This window comes from Phasianus colchicus, chromosome 1, assembly GCF_987193195.1.
Source record: "Phasianus colchicus chromosome 1, bPhaCol1.hap1.1, whole genome shotgun sequence".
In the NCBI taxonomy this organism is placed as follows: domain Eukaryota; kingdom Metazoa; phylum Chordata; class Aves; order Galliformes; family Phasianidae; genus Phasianus; species Phasianus colchicus.
The window spans coordinates 186,957,398-186,977,491 of NC_143436.1; the positions used below are offsets into that span (position 1 = coordinate 186,957,398).

At 38.6% G+C, this 20,094-nt stretch overlaps 1 protein-coding gene across 2 annotated transcripts; it reads left to right on the forward strand.

The window, feature by feature from the left end:
• Window positions 1–40: 40 nt before the first annotated feature.
• Window positions 41–19,646, forward strand: MRE11 (MRE11 double strand break repair nuclease). Of its 2 annotated transcripts, XM_031616119.2 has the most exons (20): window positions 41–264; window positions 353–460; window positions 1,091–1,223; window positions 1,964–2,124; window positions 2,898–2,985; window positions 3,892–4,033; window positions 5,219–5,333; window positions 6,234–6,419; window positions 6,944–7,115; window positions 8,110–8,190; window positions 8,687–8,813; window positions 10,499–10,602; window positions 12,949–13,122; window positions 13,742–13,804; window positions 14,643–14,853; window positions 15,704–15,781; window positions 16,895–16,950; window positions 17,413–17,480; window positions 17,853–17,931; window positions 18,461–19,646. In XM_031616119.2, the coding sequence occupies exons 2-20, from the start codon at window positions 441–443 to the stop codon at window positions 18,503–18,505; spliced, it is 2,103 nt and encodes a 700-aa protein (XP_031471979.2). In that variant the 5' UTR covers window positions 41–264; window positions 353–440; the 3' UTR covers window positions 18,506–19,646. The 2 variants fall into 2 exon arrangements, with proteins under 2 accessions (XP_031471979.2, XP_089990148.1); XM_090134022.1 differs by lacking the exons at window positions 41–264; window positions 353–460; window positions 1,091–1,223; window positions 1,964–2,124 and adding an exon at window positions 3,731–3,797 and having other exon boundaries at window positions 2,970–2,985.
• Window positions 19,647–20,094: the final 448 nt, after the last annotated feature.

A 20,094-nucleotide genomic window follows, 5' to 3' on the forward strand; every position in this document is an offset into this window, starting at 1 on the left:
CGCGGCTCGGCGGGAGAGACGGCGAACGAGAGCGCGCTGCGAGTGGGCGGTTCTCGCGAGAACGGCGCGGCGCTCGGCCGGGTGCTATAGAAACGGCGTGAGGGTCGGGCTGTGGGCCGGGGCAGCTGTGGGCGCGTCCTGTAGGCCGGGCGGGGCCGGCTTCGGGGGCTGCGCTGCTTTCATGGTGTGAGGGGCTGGGCTGCGCTTGGTCGGAAGTGGCTGAAGCAGGTTCAGAGCTTTCTTGATCTGTGCTCGAGAGTGTTTGTAAGTTGTCCGTAATAAAAGGCTGAGCGGTTGCCGGTTCGGATTGCTGTGCCCTTCGTTGTGACTCGTTTGTGTTCTTGTCTCTTAGGCACTGATGCATCTGTGACACCGGGAGCCGATTCTCTTCCCTCTCTCGCTGCGCTTGGAGCCTTTTTTTGAGGAATCCTAGCAGGAAGATGAGTGCCGTCGGCTTGCAGTAAGCCCTCAGCTGTAGCACGATGCAGTTCTGCCATACCAGGCAGCAAACTTTGGGTGCATTTGGAATGAGCTAAGAGCTCAGAACTGTGTTTGTTCTCATGCAAGTCCTTTCCTTTGTGTGTTTGTGGGTTCCCAAAGTGAACAAACATGGAATGTTTATTTGCAGAGTTTTTCAAAGGTTGAAAACATACAGAGCACTCTTTACATTTTCATTAGGTGTTTGCAGCCATTTTCTGAACTAAACTGATTAGGATAACCTAACTCTGAAGTTGGTTTGTTTGGCCATAGAGTCATAGAGTATCCTAACTTGGAAGGGACCCATAAGGATCATCAAGTCCAACTCCTGGCTCTGCACAGGGCCACCCAAAAATCAGACCCTATGTCTGAGAGCATTGTCCAAATGTTCCTTGAACTTTAGCAGTTTGGGGTTGTGCCCTCTGCCCTGAGAGGTCTGTTTCAGGGCCTGACCAAGATCAAGTGCCACTTGCAAGTAAAGCAGTTTTTGAGAGTGTTACAGGAAAAGTACAGTGATAAGAGTTTTATAATAGATCTACTGTGTATTTAATGACTGTATACCAAACAAGTTACTTTAATAAGGTTTGTGCTGAAATTTTCCTGGTTTATTTAGGGATGATGAAGATACCTTTAAGATACTGATTGCTACTGATATTCATCTTGGCTATTTGGAAAAGGACCCAGTGCGTGGAAATGATACATTTGTAACTTTTAATGAAATTTTGGAGCATGCTCAAAAAAATGAAGTAAGTATTACTTTTTGGAAAGTAAAGGAGACTAGAAGATCTATTCCAACCTGCTAGAAGCTATGAAGCTTAGTCTTACAATCTTTTGTAATGTTAAACTAAGCACTTATTTATTGCAATCAGCTACGTTTTTCCCTTAGTAAAAGAAATGCTAGTGTCTTTGTGAGAGCATTTTTCTTAAATTATAATCTTGGATGTGTGATTGGCATTTCCAGTGTGCCTGCACCAGTTCCAGGGACATTTAGAGAGGTTTTAATGCTGCAAGAGTGGAAAATCACTGGGAGAGAAGAGGTACTGGGGGGATGAAAGGATAGAGCACAGCCTTACCCCAGAACCTGGGGACTTGGGGGTACTGGTGGATGGCAGCTGACCATGAGCCAGTAATGTGCCCTCATAGCCCAGAGAGCCAACTGTACCCTGGGCTGCATCCAGAGCAGTGTGGCCAGCAGGGTGAGGGAGGTGATCTTACCCTCTGCTCTGCTGAGGCCTCACCTGGAGCACTGCGTCCAGATGTGGAGTCCTCAGTTGTTTTAAAAACATGTTTTTCAAAATAATTTACTTAGTTTACTTATTCTGTAGTTAATTGGTTCATGAATATCTGCAACCACAGACTTGTTTAAACGGCGTCCCGGTATGAAACATGTGGGAGTACTTAGAAATAATTTAATGAATTTGCTTACAGGCCTTTAAGGTAATACAAAATGTCGCATTGAAATAATGGGGCTCTTTGTTATATACAGGTGGACTTCATTTTATTAGGTGGGGACCTCTTTCATGAAAACAAACCTTCCAGAAAAACAATCCATACTTGTTTAGAGTCACTAAGAAAATACTGCATGGGTGATCGTCCTGTTCACTTTGAAGTTCTGAGTGATCAGGCAGTTAATTTTCAGTTCAGCAAGTAAGTCTGTTTCTTACAAGTTACTGTGTCATGTTTGTTTGTTTTTCATATTGGATGAAGGTGTTGTGATTTTTATTTATTTGTTCTTAAATGCTGTATATCACAGAATCATAGAATGGCCTGGGTTGAAAAGGACCACGATGATCATCCAGTTTCAACCCCCCTGCTATGTGCAGGGTCACCACCAGACCAGGCTGCCCAGAGCCACATCCAGCCTGGCCTTGAGTGCCTCCAGGGATGGGGCATCCACAGCCTCCTTGGGCAACCTGTTCCTCTATGGCTGCCACCTTGAAGTGATAGGCCTGTGTATGGGGCAGTTTATAGCATCACCTCATCTATCATCTTCTATTAAGTCTATAAAGGACTATACACCATCTGTTGAGAAACCTCTGAAGATGTTGTAACAGTTGTAAGACACAACCTTATTACTTAAATCTATCAAGTAAACCAACTTAAATTAATTACTGTGCTAAAATAAATGGTCTTTTGTGTGTAAAGGTTGTACAGCCCAGACTTCTGTTTTCATATATTATATTAGCTCTTTAAAATTATTAATAACAATAAAAATATTTTTGCTACCATACTCCCATTAGGAACTTCCACACTGTGAATAAGAATCTTCTTCTGATATGGAGTTTAAGTTTATTCACAGCCACTTGGTATCGTTTGTGCTGCTGTCACATATTTCTGATGACAATTTGAAGAAAATACTGGGAAATTTTTGTTCACAAATTTATAGTTGTATTATAACTTGTTTTCCTCTATTTGTTCAGGTTTCCATGGGTGAACTATCAGGATGAAAATCTCAACATTTCTATGCCAATTTTTAGTATTCATGGCAATCATGATGATCCCACAGGGGTAATTATTATCAGAATTATGCTACTATGTTACAAAAATAATATTGTAGGATGGACTTGTATAAAAATACAGTTCTGGAGGAACAGGCTTGTTTGAGTCAGTTCTTTCCCTCTTCATGTAAATATTCTGTGTACCTTTAGAAGTTCTTAGTTAGTGGCAGCAGCCTCAGGGTGTCATTAAAAAAGAGAATCAAAATAAGGGATCCATATGGACTCTATTATATCTTTTAATATACATAGGCTTTGATAACTGGGAACAGAATCACTTCCCATGCTAAGAAGTGGCATCATCCTTTTAGGAAGTTTCTAAAACAAACTCATCTATAGAAACTGAAAACCTTTTTCTTAAGGAAAGGAAATATTAATAGTTTGACTTGTGCTTAAATTCCCTGCACAATTGATAGACATCTTCAATTTTGAGTGTTTAATTTCAAGGAAGGTAAACTAATAATGTTGAAATGCTTGTTTAAAATCCAACATCTAAAACTAAACAGGAAAAAAAAAAAAACATTTGGAAAGCACACACTAAAGTAGGAGTTTTGTATTTTATGACAAACAGCAGTGTATTATGGTGATGGGTATTTTAACAGTAATCTCAGTCCTACTATGAAGTGTTAGGTCAGGCAGTTTTTTGTAGTATGCTTAGATGCTGGCTGGGGTTCTCTCTTATTTTTCTGAATGATTTAATATTTAGTTTCCCATTGTTAGAATTAAGATTTGTAAGAAAGGTTTTGCTTCTGTTCCAGTGAATACTAAAAAGTGCTAATATAGCTACCTGGCAAGATTTCCAACTGCAGAATGTATTTAAGGAAGGTATCCTCTTTCCCTTCTGAAACTATTTCCCTTAGACTTTAAAGGTTGCATTTCCTGTTGAAAGCATTTATTTGATTCTCTCTGTTTTCTACAGGTGGATGCACTGTGTGCACTGGATATTTTAAGCTGTGCAGGATTGCTGAATCATTTTGGACGTTCAACTTCTGTGGAGAAAATAGATATTAGCCCCATTTTATTACGTAAGGGTAGAACAAAAATTGCTCTGTATGGCTTAGGTAAGAATTTCTTCTGCCATGCTGTGGCTCAGCTGTTCACACATTGCCAAAGCTCAATATATCTAAATTAAGTTGGAACAGACACACCTTTCAGTCTGTTGCTGTATAAGTAAATGGTGTTGTATTCATTCAGTGCAGTGTTGTTGCTCCTTTTTTGTTTACAGAAGTTCTTCACTCTGCCCCTTTATTTTATATCCAGCCATGAATGCTTCAACACTGATTTCCAAGCAGCTTTTACAGCTCTCTGTTAAGCTCTAGTTGGCCATGATTCCTTCTATTAAATGAGATATTTTAGAGTTTGGTGTTCTAAAAGTTAATAATGAATGTTCTAATACCACAGTGTCAAACTTCACAAAAAGCAGTTGAATACCCAAAAAAAATCACTACTGGGAAATGCAACAGCATTCTAAAGTGGAAATATTGCTGTGCAAAAATGTTTGAGAGATGTTCCTTTGAAGTCATCTCTGTTTTACACCCTCTTGACTTTGATTTGTAGAGCACTTTTTCATGCAGAATAGAATTACATTCTATGTGGGATTCTTTGAAGTCCATAATAAAAATGAAGCATCATTGTGGTTGGTTTTGGTTTTGTTTAGTTGGTTGAGTTTATTTTGCTAGTTTTTTTTTTTGTTTTTCCTTACCTAAGGAAACAAACAGCAACAACTAGTTCAGAAGGACTGCAGATTTTTTTTTCCTGCTGTGTGGGAAAGCACAAACTTTGTAAAATTTGTGGTTTCTCTCTTGTTTTCTAGAGAATTTCAAAATACACTTAAGAACTCCAGCTCTACTCAGTCATATGTGGTTTTGGAGTGTTTCTTACAACAGAATGTGCTTTTTCCATTGGCAAGAAATAAAACATCTCCTATTCTTAATTCTGTCCCTGGTATGGTGTTTGGCACAGAAAACTGACAAAGAGTTTTTAAGCTAGAAGTAGTTAATGAAACTGCTTTCAGCAGTTATTTAAAGGTAGATTTCTTGTAAGAATGCCTTGCATCATTACATAGGCTTCTAATATGACAGTTATACTTAGAGTTCATCATCCCACCATTGACTTCTTAGTCACAAAAATGACAATCTTACCACAGGGTTGTTTTATTTTTTTTTAATAGAGTTGCTAATTAATACACTATAAAATATAGATAGACCACACAAAAATGTTTTATTGTTTTGTTTTGTCCCCTGCAGGGGCCATTCCAGATGAGAGGTTGTATCGTATGTTTGTCAATAAACAAGTAACCATGCTGAGGCCAAAGGAGGATGAAGACAGTTGGTTTAACTTGTTTGTGATTCATCAGAATAGGTAGCAGTTGAATGAATGAATGAATTATGGTGACTTAAACTTAGTGTGTTGTTCTCATGAAACTGCTTTGAAAACTGCAGGAGAGAAAGCCTCTATGCTGGCTTGTGCTTTGTGTGAGTGGATGGCCTCAAGATTTTCCCAAACAGAAGCACTGTTTTACAGCTGTTCTTACAGAAGAACCATAATGGAAAAGAGTTAAAATAAATGAGTTGGAAATGCTGGGAAGTTGATTCCCAAACTCTTCATATCTGAGAGCCAGGAAGATTTCATCTAAGTTTTAAGTCTGCTTGTTAGATGTGAGAGACCAGTAAACCTCATATCCCATTTCCTACATTTTGACCCATAATTCCATTAATATTGTATCTTTACTTGCATTGCTATTCTTTACAGTTTCTCTTAATTAGAGGATAGTAGCTTGTGTTCTTTCTGCCTACCCATTTCTTCCAGCAGTATCAGTAGGAACAGGCAGATTCTTTAATTTTTCATGCATCACAGTGTGGCTGTCATGTGGGAGATAATGGTGAGGTAGAAGTCAACAAACACAGCTGGGACCCCTGGCTGTTGGCTCTGCCCTGTAGGCTGAAGGAGCTTCTCTCAATCTCTTCCATCTTTTGGAAAGGGCAGTGAGCTTCATTCAGAACAGAAAAACCCTACTGAAAATTTCCCTGTGTGAGTAAACTGTCTTTGACTCAAATCTGTATAAGTTGTCTTACCCAAATACTTCAAACAATTGGATAAAAGAAAAAATATGAAGAGTGCCTGATGTAAAATGTACATCAGGTATTTTTGCTAGAGATTCTCCTTCATTTTAATATCACTTTGGTGGTTTTTTCCTCCTTCGCTCCACACCTGTGCCTACCCATTACTGTACACTAATTATTTTTCTGTTTTCTTGAATAGAAGCAAACATGGAGCCACAAACTACATTCCAGAGCAGTTTTTAGATGACTTTATTAATCTTGTTGTATGGGGTCATGAACACGAGTGTAAAATAACTCCAGCCCAAAACGAACAGCAGCATTTTTATGTTACTCAGCCAGGAAGTTCAGTGGTGACATCTCTGTCCCCAGGAGAAGCTGTAAAGAAGTATGTGATTTCTTTTTTTTTATTATTGTTATTTATCTTTTGTCTTATGTGTATTGTGTTGACAAATGACATCTACGTAGCCAAGGAAAATACTCCTTTTTAGTATGAAAGGAATTGTGTTGTAACATGGATTAGTGTCACAGTGTGACATGAGAAATGAAGCAGATGGAATCAGTGCCTGGGGTAAGTTTGTTTAGTTTAGAACTAAACCTGATGTTCAAAACAAACAGAACTTATCCAAGAGGATAAGTTAAGGATAAGATAAATGCAATGCAATGAACTGTGTGCAGAACAGGCATTATCTGAATATGCTGTGTTGCAAGTTTTGCAGTGCCAACACTGAAGTGCATATCCAAGGAGTTCCCATAGCTTTAAATTTTTTTACTGTGGCTTTAAAACTTTTACATCAAAACCTCCTCCCTCCTCCCTGCCCCCCCAAAAAGAAAAGAACCATGGGGTCTAGAACAAATTTCTGCACCGTATTCTTAAGTTCATCTTCAAGTAACTTGCCTTTCTCCTCTTAGACATGTTGGTTTGCTGCGTGTTAAAGGAAAAAAAATGAAAATGCAGAGGATTGCTTTAGAGACCGTACGAACTTTCTATATGGAAGATGTTGTCCTGGCTGATCACCCAGAACTGTTTAATCCTGACAATCCTAAAGTAACTCAGGCAATACAAGCATTCTGCATGGAAAAGGTAACTTCTAATGCTAGTGGTATATGGAAATCAGCATATGGGTGGGGAATGTGGTCTGTGACTAGTTTTAAGAGTGGAAGACAAGGAATCTTATTTGTTGTCCCCTATTATTTGAAACCGACAAGTAGTGTTTCAACGGAAGGCTAATTCCATGACATTCACTGCAGCTTTGGCCTCTAAACTAGGGTTACCTATTAAAGCAGGCTGTAACTGCTTTGCAGGTGTCCATCTGTCTTTCTACAAAAATTCCCACCTGTGGATGGGTCGTTGTTGGATGTATACTTTGGAACCAGCATAAATACACAGACCTAAACCCCAAGAGCTGAACTGTACAGTGTGAAATGATCCAAGTAACTGAGGCAGATTTATTGCTTGCTCTTGGTTCTTAGAGCCTTATAAGTCTCTTCCTGCTTTTTATCTGGAGTACTGTACCCAGTTTTGGGCTCCATGGTACAAAACAGGCAGGGATCTCCTGAAGAGTCCAGCAGAGGGCCACAAAGACGATAAAGGGCCTGGAGCATCTCTCCTGTGAGGAAAGGCTGGGCAAGCTGGGTCTGTTCAGTTTTGAGAAAAGGCTCAGAAGGGATCTCTGAGTATCTTTAGTGTGGGAGTCCAAGAGACATGGCCGACCTCTTTTCAGAGGTCTGTAGGGACAGGACAAGGGGAAATAGCCATAAAGTGGAGCATAGGAAGTTCAGCACCAATATGCAAAGGAACTTCTTCGTGGTGAGGGTGACGGAGCACTGGCACAGACTGCCCAGGGAGGTTGTGTATTCTCCTCTGGAGATATTCAAGACCCACCTGGGTAGTTGGACTTGATCTCTGTAGGTCCCTTCCAGCCCCTACAATTGTGATTCTTTTCCCTGGAAATGATCATGAGCAGATGTAGATGCTGCTGAGCTACGCTGTATTGGAGATAGGCAAGTTACATTTGAAGGTTTCAGGTATCTGTAAGAGAATAAAGTGGAATTGAATTCCTGCTTCTGCTCCATAGGTTGAAATGATGCTGGATAATGCAGAAAGAGAACGCCTTGGAAATCCACGCCAGCCAGAGAAGCCTCTCATTAGATTACGAGTAAGCTGTTGTTTGGATTATTTTGCATTTGAAAAGTCACTGTGAAAAGCTGCAAAGCAAAAACGGTGCTTGTTGTATAAATATATGCAATTTCTTGCTGTGTACAGGCAGTACAATCTGCTTTCATGCTCTGATTCTCTTAACCTCTGGTAAAAATAATGTTGTATGGTACAGAATAAGATTCATCAATGTACTTCTTTGCTGGTCTGAATGAGGAGATCAAAAGTGACCATTTACAGAGGATTTTTTAAGTCATATTATCATTCTGGATAACATGGAAACTTTCCTTAACCCTTGTAAATGGAACAAGCTCTGAATCTGTGCTTGTATTAGCTATTCTGCATAGTATGGTAAAACATTAATTTTAGATTGGCTTATTTTTTTACTTCACTTTTTTTTTTTTGCTTTGAAAAGTAACATAACAAGCTTGTCATACAAACCAGGACATCTCTTTTCCTGCTTGTTTCATGTTTTATTTTTTTCTGTCCTCACTTAGGTTGATTACACAGGTGGTTTTGAGCCATTCATCATCCATCGTTTCAGCCAGAAGTACATGGATAGGGTGGCCAACCCAAAGGACATCATACATTTTTTCAGACATCGTGAACAAAAAGAAAAAAACGGTAATTGGAAAGGAAGACTTCCCTTAGCTTTCTTCTTTTTTTTTTTTTCCTTCCTTTGTTTTGTTAGTCAGCCTTTGCTAAACTTTGGTGTCTTCTACCTAACGAGTTACAGGAATAATAGCTATGTATATAATCTTACTGCAGAAGAATTTCTACTTCGTTCCCAGATTTGTCTAAAAATTCTGATATTGAATGTGGTGTCTGTCAAGTAGTTGTTCACAAACAATTCACCTCAAATCTTACTGAGTTGCCTGCAGTGCTACCTATAGCCCCATATCAGGCTGTGTCATAATCATGAGGAAAAGCATTAAACATCTTCCTGCTGGAACTTCTCAGAAGGAGATGGTTGGCTTTGGGCACTCTGTAGGAAAAAAGGTGTATGAGGTGCTTCTGGCTTTTCAGCCTGTTCCAGGGATGTTTCTCTTCAAGCATTTTTTGGCAAAACAAATAACAGTTGTCATTGTAGCACTTCTCACTGTGCCTGGAATTTGTAATAAATGGTTAATAGATACTGCCCTAATACTGGATTTGTAAATAGGCACTAATGAAGGTACAGCTTGCACAAGAACATACTGTGCTAATCTAAAGAACTGTTAATGTTACACATTAGTGCATTCTGAATACTCCAATTCCAGAGACAGTTATTATTTTCGTTGTCAGTTTTATAAAGATTGAAGCATGATGGTTCATGAATAAAAACAACTTCTAGGGAAGTGGTTTTGGTTTTTTAAAATATGCAGTGTTGCCCTTGTTCTATTTGTTTCTTTATTTATTTGCTCATTAAACAGTCCCATTAATATTTTCAGAATGTAAGACAGCTCCCTCACTGTATTTTATCAATGCATTTTAATTTTCCTTTTTAATCCGAGCTTGAGGAAGGAAATATAAGAAGAATGCCATGGTTCTTTGCATTACTTTGCTACCTTCTGCTGTAATTTAGGTGGCTGGTGAAGCAGGCAGAATTTCCTTTGCATGTATACATAACACTGTGGCTCAGTACAGAATGATGTTTACACTTTTTAGTAGTTCAGAAGTTGTTATTCTTTGTTTCTTTGGTTATAGCTGCTTATCTAACAAGGCCAATCCAGCAGCGTTTTATGCTTGGGCGTGACAAGTGTCTAGAAATAGTCATTAGAATCAAAGTATGCTTTGAATTGGACAGGATCTTTAAGATCATCTAGTTCCAATCCCCCTGCTGTAGGCAGGGACACCTCCCACTAGACCCATCTGCAGTCATTTTGTATTTCATGGTATGGTGTGTGATAGCCTCAGTTGATCATCACCATCGTTCTTCTGTTGTTCCTACCTTGCTTCTTTGGAGTGCAGGGCAGCCTCACTGTGCTATGCATTTTTCTTTTACTCAAAGTCAACCAGCATAGTTATGAATAGCCTTCAGGATGTGGTGTTCTGTTCCTAATTCCAGAAGTTTAGTAGTTAGAAATATTTTTTATATCTATGAGGAATGTGGTTGTCTTGTATAGATATTTCATCTGTTATATTTAGCTGTGTTTGCATCCAGTAGTGTACAGCTTGAATAGATCTTTACACATAAAAGGACCATGATTCTTAAGAGATCTATATTATATATTTTTTTTCCTCTTTAATTACTATAATTAGGATAATTAAAATCTGTCAGCTCCTGCATGAGTTGTGGGTTACAGCATCACTATGCTTTTCTGTTTTAGACAACGATCTTAATTTTGGAAAGCTGTTTAGCAGACCTGCTTCTGAGGGGGTGACACTGAGAGTAGAAGACCTTGTAAAGCAGTATTTTCAGACAGCAGAGAAGGTATCTTTGTATCTTTTATGAATTTGTGTGTATATTTTTTCTTTTGTTACATGTATTACTTTATTTATGGATGCAGTATGTACTGAAAAGACTGACAGCCACCAAGAAGTTCCTTTATTTCCTGTATAACTGTATATGCCTTAGGTAAGCAATTAATTGTTGCACGTAGGGTACGTAGGGTGTGTGAACACACACTGTTTTGATAAATCACAGTAGCTCTTCATGTGAACTTGAAGCATCTGCCCTGCACTGAATGTTGCATCCTGTTGCTACAGAAGGAAAGCCTGAGGCAGTCCTCAGAAGCTACTTTAATTTGTTATGGGGAGATGGTGAGGCTGTACCAGTTACAAGTACCAGCTGAGTTGGAATCATTTGTTACCCTGCAGTGTGTTTGGTGTCCTCAGATATAATGCAGTCCCACATGTTTAAAGCAAAGCAGAGAGGACAAAGAAAGCACCTAACGGTTTGCTTTTGTCTCACCCTTTCATTAAATCTTATCTACTGCCTTTCCCCAGCTATGGGGCTGCAAAGTCTTAGGAGTAAAATATAGTAAAATATAGTGACCAGTGAGTCAGCCACTCAAATGCTGAATCTAGAAACTATTTCAGAACATGCTTTATAGAAGGTCTTTAGAACTAGGATTCCTGAGGCAAAGATCACCAAATTTTTATCACCTTGCCTAACACAGGCCCCTAACATAAATTAAGCTCTGGAAGGGCTCTTTGCTATCTGAATATGATAGGGAATGAAACCCAGGATGAGTAATTCAGAAGCAAGCAGTGCTTCAAATGTATGCCATCCCTGAATCCCATGGAGAGAAGTAGCAGGGTCCAACACTACTGTTCTGTGAAGAATAATTCTGCTTTTAAACTGTTTTCCTTCCTTATTCTGCAAAATTGTCCCTCTTAGACCATCTTCCCAATTTCTTTGTACATGCTTATATAAACAGCTCGTATAAACCAGTCCCAGCTTTTGAGGTCTGTTTCAGCTGCTCAGCATCTCTAAAAGACCTGAAAGAACCAGCAGATGTTCCTGAAAGGCTTACAGTAGACGAATAATACATTTCAAGTCAACTGTGCTAAAGGAAGAAAGAAATGTGGAGGAAGTATGTTGCCCCCCAAGATGGAGATAGGGCTTGTGCTTCAGGCTCTGCTAGGCACCTCATCTTGTCTGATTAGGTGGGTAGAACAGCAGTCAGACCCTGGGGTGGCACAGGGCTGTATTTGGGTGTTCCAAAAATGTTAAACCCAAACTATTTAACAAGTGGCAGGCATTTTGGTTCCACTGTTGCTGGTAAGCTGAGGCCTGGGAAATGAAATCACTGCTATTTGTTTCTTTAGTAAGTTGTATTTTTTTTTCCACTCCTTCAGAGGAAACCTTAATTGTTGAAAGTCAGCATTAACATTCTGCATTATTACAGTCAGTCTCTCTTTTGAGATGCTTGCCTTATCGTTTTGTAAATTTGATAAAAATTAATTCCCCTGTTAAGCATTATTTCAGGGAAGGTTTTTTGCTTCTGGTGTAACTCACAGTACAGTTCCTAAAGGACAAGTGGAAGGATCAAGAGTTATTAAGAAGTGTATATATAATGCTTTTTATTAAGAAATTATCCCTGCTTTAGTTTACAGTCAGAAGAAACTGCTGGTTAAACACTTTTCATATAGGGGTTTCTTTCTCAGAGCATCTCTTCTTACTCTATAGGGGTAAAGAAGATGAAGAAGAGAATGGCAGTAAAACACACCAGTAGCTTCTGTTACTTCTACTAATTAATGCTAGTGGTAATATCTCATTGTAGAATATTTTGATGAATATCATCTCCCTTGATGACCAAATATTGGTATTTACAGAATTTCATTTCAGTACAGTAGATTTCTGCTTTATAGCTCTTAATGCTTCAGAATAATTTAGCCAGCTCTGTCACTGTCAGTTTTTTAATATTAGTATTTTACAATAAAACTAATTAGCTTAGCATTTGTAATAATTCGGTGCCTGTTTCTAATTACTTTTTATGTCTCCACAAGTAGATCTTTGATAATTTTAAAAAGGGGAAGTTGACTAGGAAAAAATATAGCTTACCATCTCCCTCAGTAATACATTTGAGACAAATTGTTTTAGATATGATCAGCATTGCAATTTCCTACATTAGGTGAGGCATAACATGCTAATAGCAGGTAAGTTGTACCTGTTGGGAGGAATAATGTTTGGTTGTTGCTTTGTTATTTTCTGACTGAAATCTTCAGTGCTACTTCAGTGTTACTACTTTTGAAACCAAACATAATTTTAGTTTAGTGGGACAGCAGGAATATCATTCATTTTCTTTGAAACTGTTTTCCCCTTATTTTAAAGAAAGTACAACTTTCACTCCTAACTGAAAGAGGAATGGGAGAAGCAGTGCAGGAGTTTGTGGACAAAGAAGAAAAAGATGCCATAGAGGAACTGGTGAAGTTTCAGCTAGAGAAAACACAAAGATTTCTTAAGGAGCGTCACATTGATGCAGAGGAAGTAAAAATAGATGAGGAGGTAATGTTCTGTTATGGTCAAGTCTTTAGAAGAGGTGAAGACAGTATTAAAAAAAAAAAAAGTTGGTGCTCAAAGCTGGTTACGTAGCCTTGCCTATGTGCTGCACTTGGAACACTTGTCTCTAGTCCTTTTTTGTAATTAACATGGAGATTAGGTTCCATATAGAGAGTTCATAACTTTGTGCTAAAGATGTTTTATGTTATGCCTATATTGCAGTTTATCTCTTCTCTAGAATCATGGTCTTCTATGTTTCTGCTTCATCCTCTACCCTGCCTGCTCCATTTATTCCTATTTCACTGTCACTTATTGACTGTTTACTTATTTTGCTTCTCCTGAACGTACCTCCTGCATTTCATCATTTGCCATGCATTTCATCATGTGCAGTTACAGGAGAGCTGCCAATAGGATGTGAGATTCTTAATTTGTAGCATCACACGACTGTGGTTAGTATAAGAAAACTCTAAACAAGATTTTAAGCTATTTTTACATTCTTGCTCTCCTCTTGCATGAGCTTGACTTCAGTTCAGAGATGGTCTTCTTTCTTACTGTGTTTCCATTACTGTACAAGTTGTTATTCTGAAGGAAACTCTTCTTTTTATTACTCTTGTTATTCATTCAGGTGCGAAAATTTAGGGAGAGTAGAAGAGAAAACACTGAAGAAGAGGATGAGGAAGTTCGAGAGGTAACTGCTCAGAATTTTGGACTTAGACTGAAGGATGGAATTTTGCATATGAGTGGAGTCACTGTATAAATAATTCAGCATCATCCCTGCCAAAAAGTGCCTGTCTACATGGAGAAGATTAACAACTCTTGAAATCATCTTTTGTGTAATATGTACCCAAGCTGCTGCTCAGTTCAGCCTTTGAGATCTGTTCTTCTAGAAGTCTGTGAACCTGAATGTTCAGTTGCCCTTGCTTTGAACCAGGCAGGTGGCCTTCAGAGTGAATGGGCTGTATTGATACTTAAAGAAATTGCTGCTGTTGGTAAACATTTTGGTACTATTGACCTTATCAGCAAACCAGATCCTGGATCTCCCAGAGATTTGTGTCTAGATGTTATAACTTTCCATAGAGAATTCCCAACCACTGCTGGTTTGTTTCTGTAAGCTGTGTGGGACTGGTATGAAATTTTGAAGGAAAGAACACCTAAAGATGATTCATTTCTCCTAATCTGTTGTGTTTTCACTTTAACAAGTTGTCACTGATATCAGTGAAGATAATGTCAGTGGAGCTTGGAGAATTCTTCACCTGAGCAGGTGTACGTAGCTGACGTAGGATGACTTACTGCTCACAGCAGAGTTAGGTGAACAACCACATTAACTAGCTCCACAGCTGACAACTGCACATCCAAATGAAATAAAATAAATACTGCCTCAGCTTTTTGACAGATACCCTTGCCTTTCATAAGGCTGTGGATTTGGATCTTCTAAGGCTCAGTTGTTTATCACAACTGGGATTCAACAGTTGTGCATTTCATGATTTAAGATTCTTTTCCATCTGGCACCTATTATTCCATTACAGGCAATGACGAGGGCTAGAGCTCACAGGTCCAAGGATGTGGTTCTTGACTCAGCCTCCAGTGATGAAGAACTCATGGATACAGGGATCAAAGCCTCTGGTGATTCAGATGATGACATTCCCACAACACTGAGCCGAGGAAGGGGTAGAGGTAGGGCAAGAGGTGCAAGAGGGCAAAATTCAACAGCAAGAGGAGCATCTCGAAGGGGAAGAGGTAAGAAATACACTCAAATTCTTCACTGACATTTTTCTTTAAAAGGAGTTTCTCTTCAAATGCTTCCATCAAATGGAAGCTTCTAGCTAAAAACACCCAGTGATAAAATAAAATGCTGAAATGATTTAGGTACCATGTGATACACAGTTGAATGTCTTCTGTGACTTAAGTTGTGACTTCTTCATGGTGCATTTAAAAGGAAGTTACCATTCTTCCCAGCTATGGAGGCATAATAGGCTCATAAGAGATCCATTACTAGGAAGGTCTGTTCCTATGGATTGCATGGATATATCTTTGATGCTAATGCAGCGTTATGCATTTGATAGTATAGACAGAATGTACAGATTGTCTTAAATAGCTCCTTGGCTTTGTGTGATCATGCAGGCCTTGCATTACGGAGGGCTGTAAAGAAAAATAAATAAAAGATGGGGACTTGCAATGCTGTACTCCTTTGAGTTGTCAGTAATATGCCTAAAGGTCTTAAGTGAGAGATCTAAGAGCAGGATGAGTTGAAAGAAAGGCAGTCATCTTAGGATTGGGTTGGTTAGTGCCTGAAATCAGTTTTGAGTGTGTGATTTAATGTTGAGATTCACTCAGAGCTGTGACATGACACGTGTGTTGAGACTCTCTGTGGAGCTCTAAGCACTTGACCCAAAGTAGTTCATCTGCATGTAGGGGGGCTTTGTGTCAAGGAAGAAAGGAAGGGAGTAAAGATTAATTAGGTTTTTATGTGACTTGCCTTTCATTACAGAGAAAAATTACAGAAAATGTCATGCAGGAAAAAAAAATAACCTTTAGGAATTAAAAATGACTACCAAACAGACTTGGATATTGTTTATTTTTCATATAGGAAACACTAGCCAAGGGTCATCTACTAGCAGCAGAACATACAAATCTGTGCCTGACAAGAATTTGTCTATCATGGATGGTAAGCCTATGTTCTGTCCATCACTCTAATATGCTCTCCTATTGTAGTAAATTTACTTACTGGACATGTTTAATTGCCTTCATTTCTATTAGTCCAGTTCAGCTGGGAGAGATGATTTTGGTTCAAATGAAGCAGGATAACTAACAGTGATGAGAGAAGGAAAAAAGGAATTATATCTGCTGTCACTGGGGGTAAAATAAATGTGCTGGGAACACTGGAGTTGGACTTGATCCTTGTAGGTCCCTTCCAATCTGGGATATTCTTTGATTAGGCTGGAACTGGGCATGGGTAATAGTTGACTGTAAACTGTATGCAGTTCTTTAAGGGATATGAATAGAAGGAGTATGTCTTAGCAGCATCTATTCTATACAGAATATGCAGAAACTGGTTAAAATTCTTAAACTTGATTGATGCTTACAGGTTTAGTAAGCTTTAAGAATCCATCTTGCCTTATTTTTTTTGCAAATTTAAGAAACATTGGTTTGTACCAAAGAAGAGGAACTCACCTGCACTTTAAGCTGCATGCAAGAGAGCAGCCCTTCCTTGGTACAGAGGGCAGGCTCTGAGGAAACGGTGTAAATGATCTCAGTACTAAAGAGAAAATACTGCTCAAGAATTTTTACATAAATCCCCTCCGAAATACCCAAAGGTGGATCAAGTTTTAAATTAATCATAGTCTCAGCAAATGACCAAAAACAATGCAGAGAAATCAACTTCAGAAGATGTGTTAATGTCTAGTAGGGATGTCCAGCCCTTTGACTTGCCTGAGCCCCATACAAAACTGGGGAACAAAACCATAAAACTAACAGATTGGGTGCATACGTATGTTAGACATACAGGAGTGTCTGTCATGGTAATGTTTTTCTCTACTCTTAACTAAAGCTACTGATGTTTTTTCATCCAGACTGGGAAGCTCCTACTGATGTGGGTTGTCAGACGTCAGCAAGGGCTTAGCTTGTACTGTTATCTGCCAGGGACCTTTGCTTCTCTTAGTTTGAGGTTGACTTTTTTATTGCAGAGGAAACTGATAAGCAGGTTTTCTGAAAGAAACAGAGTAGTTGTTGCATTTTTTTGTGTGAGCACTTAAAAATACTGCATTTCTTTCTTTCCCAGCCTTTAGGTCTTTGAAACCAGAGCCTTCCCAGAGTGCATCTAAATTTTTCTCTGAGGTAAGAAGCATCTGAAAAGGAGTGAAGCTGCATAGCTGCTGCCTTTTGCTGCCATCTGCTTTAGGAAACAAATACACAGTCATAACATTAACTTCAACCAGCAGGTGTTCCCAAGCCATGGGTTCCAACAGGAAGGTTCCACATGCTAATTTGTAGACTTCTTTTTGATATGGGGGTCTATATGTGAAATACAAAGACCATGTGTTACTTGTGACTACAGTCTGAGATACTAAGAGTAAATACATGAGTGTTTTTGGGGTTTCTGCAAGATCTTGTGCAACAACTGTACACATAGTACAGTTTTCCTCTGGAGCCTTCTCATATGTGCATTGTAAATAAGTAGCTATATACTTGAAATGAATTCAAGAAAGTTACTGTGCAATAATACTGCAGTATTATGTATTCTATTTCTCTAAAAATAAGTTCTGTGAAATAGCCTTATAAGTAGTGTCTATCTTTCAGGATATTATAGATGATGAATTGGATCTAGAAGAGTCTCATATTAGTCTTTCCTCCAAAACAAACCAAAGGTCAGTATGTTTATTTGGTGGGTGCTGCAGTGGCTGCCTCATTTCTGATTGTTTTTTGGCAGAGCCCAGGGAACTGATCCACTGCCTGAAAAAATAGACTCACAAGTTTCATAATAAATCTTACAGAAGTCATCTGTATTTTTTGCCTGTTAACATGGGTGATCTTCATATAAAAATAAGTTGGTGTACTGACTGACATAAGCTAGGTCAGAGTTTCAGAATCTGTGTTAGTTTGAGAATTTTTGAGTTAAGAATCATTTTGCTTATTATTTTTTGGTGTTGTTAAACTCTTTATTGGTGGTTGAAGGGAAACTTACTGAAATGTCTGCTATCTGAGAACATGCTGGTGCCTTTTTTTGTTTTCTTTTCAAGGTTCTCAGCTATGTCTTCATTTAGTAAAAGAGGTTCACAAAGCCAAATGTCCAGAGGAGTTGATTTTGAGTCAGATGAGGTATGGTATATTCTAGCCTTTGTTTATGTGTTGTCTGTTGATGTGCATTTCTATAGATTATTGGTTTTGAAGTTATTGAAATAAAGCATTTCTGATTAAAATCAAATTAATTTATTTTTACTAGTACAACTAGATTATTATAACCAGCTTTAATATATATACATAGACATAAAACATAAGGCTAGAAAGGGAAATATCTCAAGTACTTAATCAGTGTGTGATATGGAAATGGCTATAATTTCACTGAAGTATGTGCTGCTCAGAATGATAACCTTTTCCTAGCTCGCCCCAAAATACAGGTTGCTGTTCTGATCACACTGACTCAAGCTTTGTCTCTGTTCTCTGCATATTTGTGACTTGAACTTTCAAATCCATAGGTAATATCCTTGCAATCAAATGTAATAAAAACAGGCTTGTCAGAAAGCACGGAATTGAGTGACCTGGCTATTTTAATCTAAAGGTGACTTTACTTTTTCTGACTCAGAATGTGTGTTAGTTCTAATAATGCACATCTGTTTACATATTGCAGGATGACCCGTTCAAAAGCACTGCAACGTCACGAAGAAAGAAATGATCTCTGCCTCGCTACACAGAAGGGACTGTGAAGTAAATGGAAAGCAGTTTGCAAGGCATACTCTGCATGACATTTCTCTGGACATGATAGTTTGCCTTCAGCCTTCACTTCTATGAAATGTTTTGAGTGGCACCAAATTTAGTATCATTGTGTGTTAATTAATTGGTGCATACAGATACGAATGCATACTTGGGCAGCAAGACATTTATTTTCAATTTTCTACAGGTACAGTTGAAAACTCTTAAAGAGTCATAGTTTAATCCAAAAATGCTGTTTTCAGGAATAAAGCTGGAAAATATTCTAACACTTTCAACTTAATAGGAAAACTAAACCTGCTGTGGCATTGTTACTACATGTCAGAGTACACAGAAGTTATTGCTGCTGTGTAGTTCAAGAGCTGGCAAGGAGTTCAGATAGAACTGCGTTCTCAATGTTTACCTTGTTAATAGGATTTAAGAGCTAGAACCTTACAGCTTCACAAGGAATGCTGATTGAAGAGTAAAGCAATGAGCTAGTAACAAGCATGCCATTGCCTCTTACCTTTTCTTAGCTAACAGTTTTTCAGGTGTCTGTTGCCATGTTCTTCCTAAAATGTCATTGCCATTTTTCAAAAGATTTCTTCATATGAGGTTTTTAAAATATAGTACTTGATTCACAGTGGGGGGAGCAGTCCTGTTGAGGGATCCAAGACCCATCTCTCCTTTCCCTTTTCCTCCTCTGTGCCACACTCTGCAGAAGGTGGTGGTCTACAGCTGCAGCCTTCAGAATTAGCTGAGGGAAAAGCTTATACCCCAACGTGTCTGAGAAACACCAAATGAGTAATTGAAGCCATGCTTTTGCATTTGTGTCCTCTGTCTGAGGGACTGGGTGTTTATGGTGTTCTGGCTCTCACTGAACATGACTGTTACTTCGTGTGCACATGTGCTGCAGCAGCAGACCTAAACGACCTTTGAGCTTCCTGAGGACTTCCATAGAAATGATCAGGTCTGTCAAATTTCTAATGTAAAGCTCAGGAGCAATTTGCAGGGCAGTGCTATTGCTTGAGATATCATGAGATAATTTGGTGTGTCTTTACCTTCATAAAGAGCTGTCACAGCTATCATAATGTTACCTATGCAAATAAAAAGCTGTTGTAAATGCCCTCCAGGATGAAGGTTTACATTTTTTTTTAAATAAACTGTTTCTGTTTAATAAATTCTGAATGTCAGTTGTATGAACTCCCTTGAGTGTGAGGCATTGAGTTTTTTAGAATACTTTACCTCTTTATGTTGCTATCTAAATGAAACCTGCTTTATTTAAGAAACAAAACAAAAGACAACAGTAGAACAACACCTAGTTTTTTTTTCACTGAGCTTTTAAGGGAATTCTGTCTCTTACTGTTTCAGTATATAGGAGGTGAAGATTTTAGCAAAGTATTTTGGATTAATAGGAATCATTTCAAAGGTTCTTTCTACCTTTTCCACAATTTTTTTCAGTTACAGAATCGCAGGGGTTGGAAGGGGCCTCAAGAAATCATTAAGTCCAGCCCCCTGCTAATGCAGGTTCCCTACAATAGGTCACACAGGTAGGTGTCCAGATGGTCCTTGAAT

Bases quoted from the DNA above. Each gene is read 5' to 3' on its own strand.
- MRE11 (XM_031616119.2), top strand. From the start codon at position 441: ATGAGTGCCGTCGGCTTGCA. The intron at 7,116-8,109 runs GTAACTTCTAAT...TCTGCTCCATAG, and splicing joins AAGCATTCTGCATGGAAAAG to GTTGAAATGATGCTGGATAA. The intron at 15,782-16,894 runs GTAAGCCTATGT...TTTCTTTCCCAG, and splicing joins GAATTTGTCTATCATGGATG to CCTTTAGGTCTTTGAAACCA.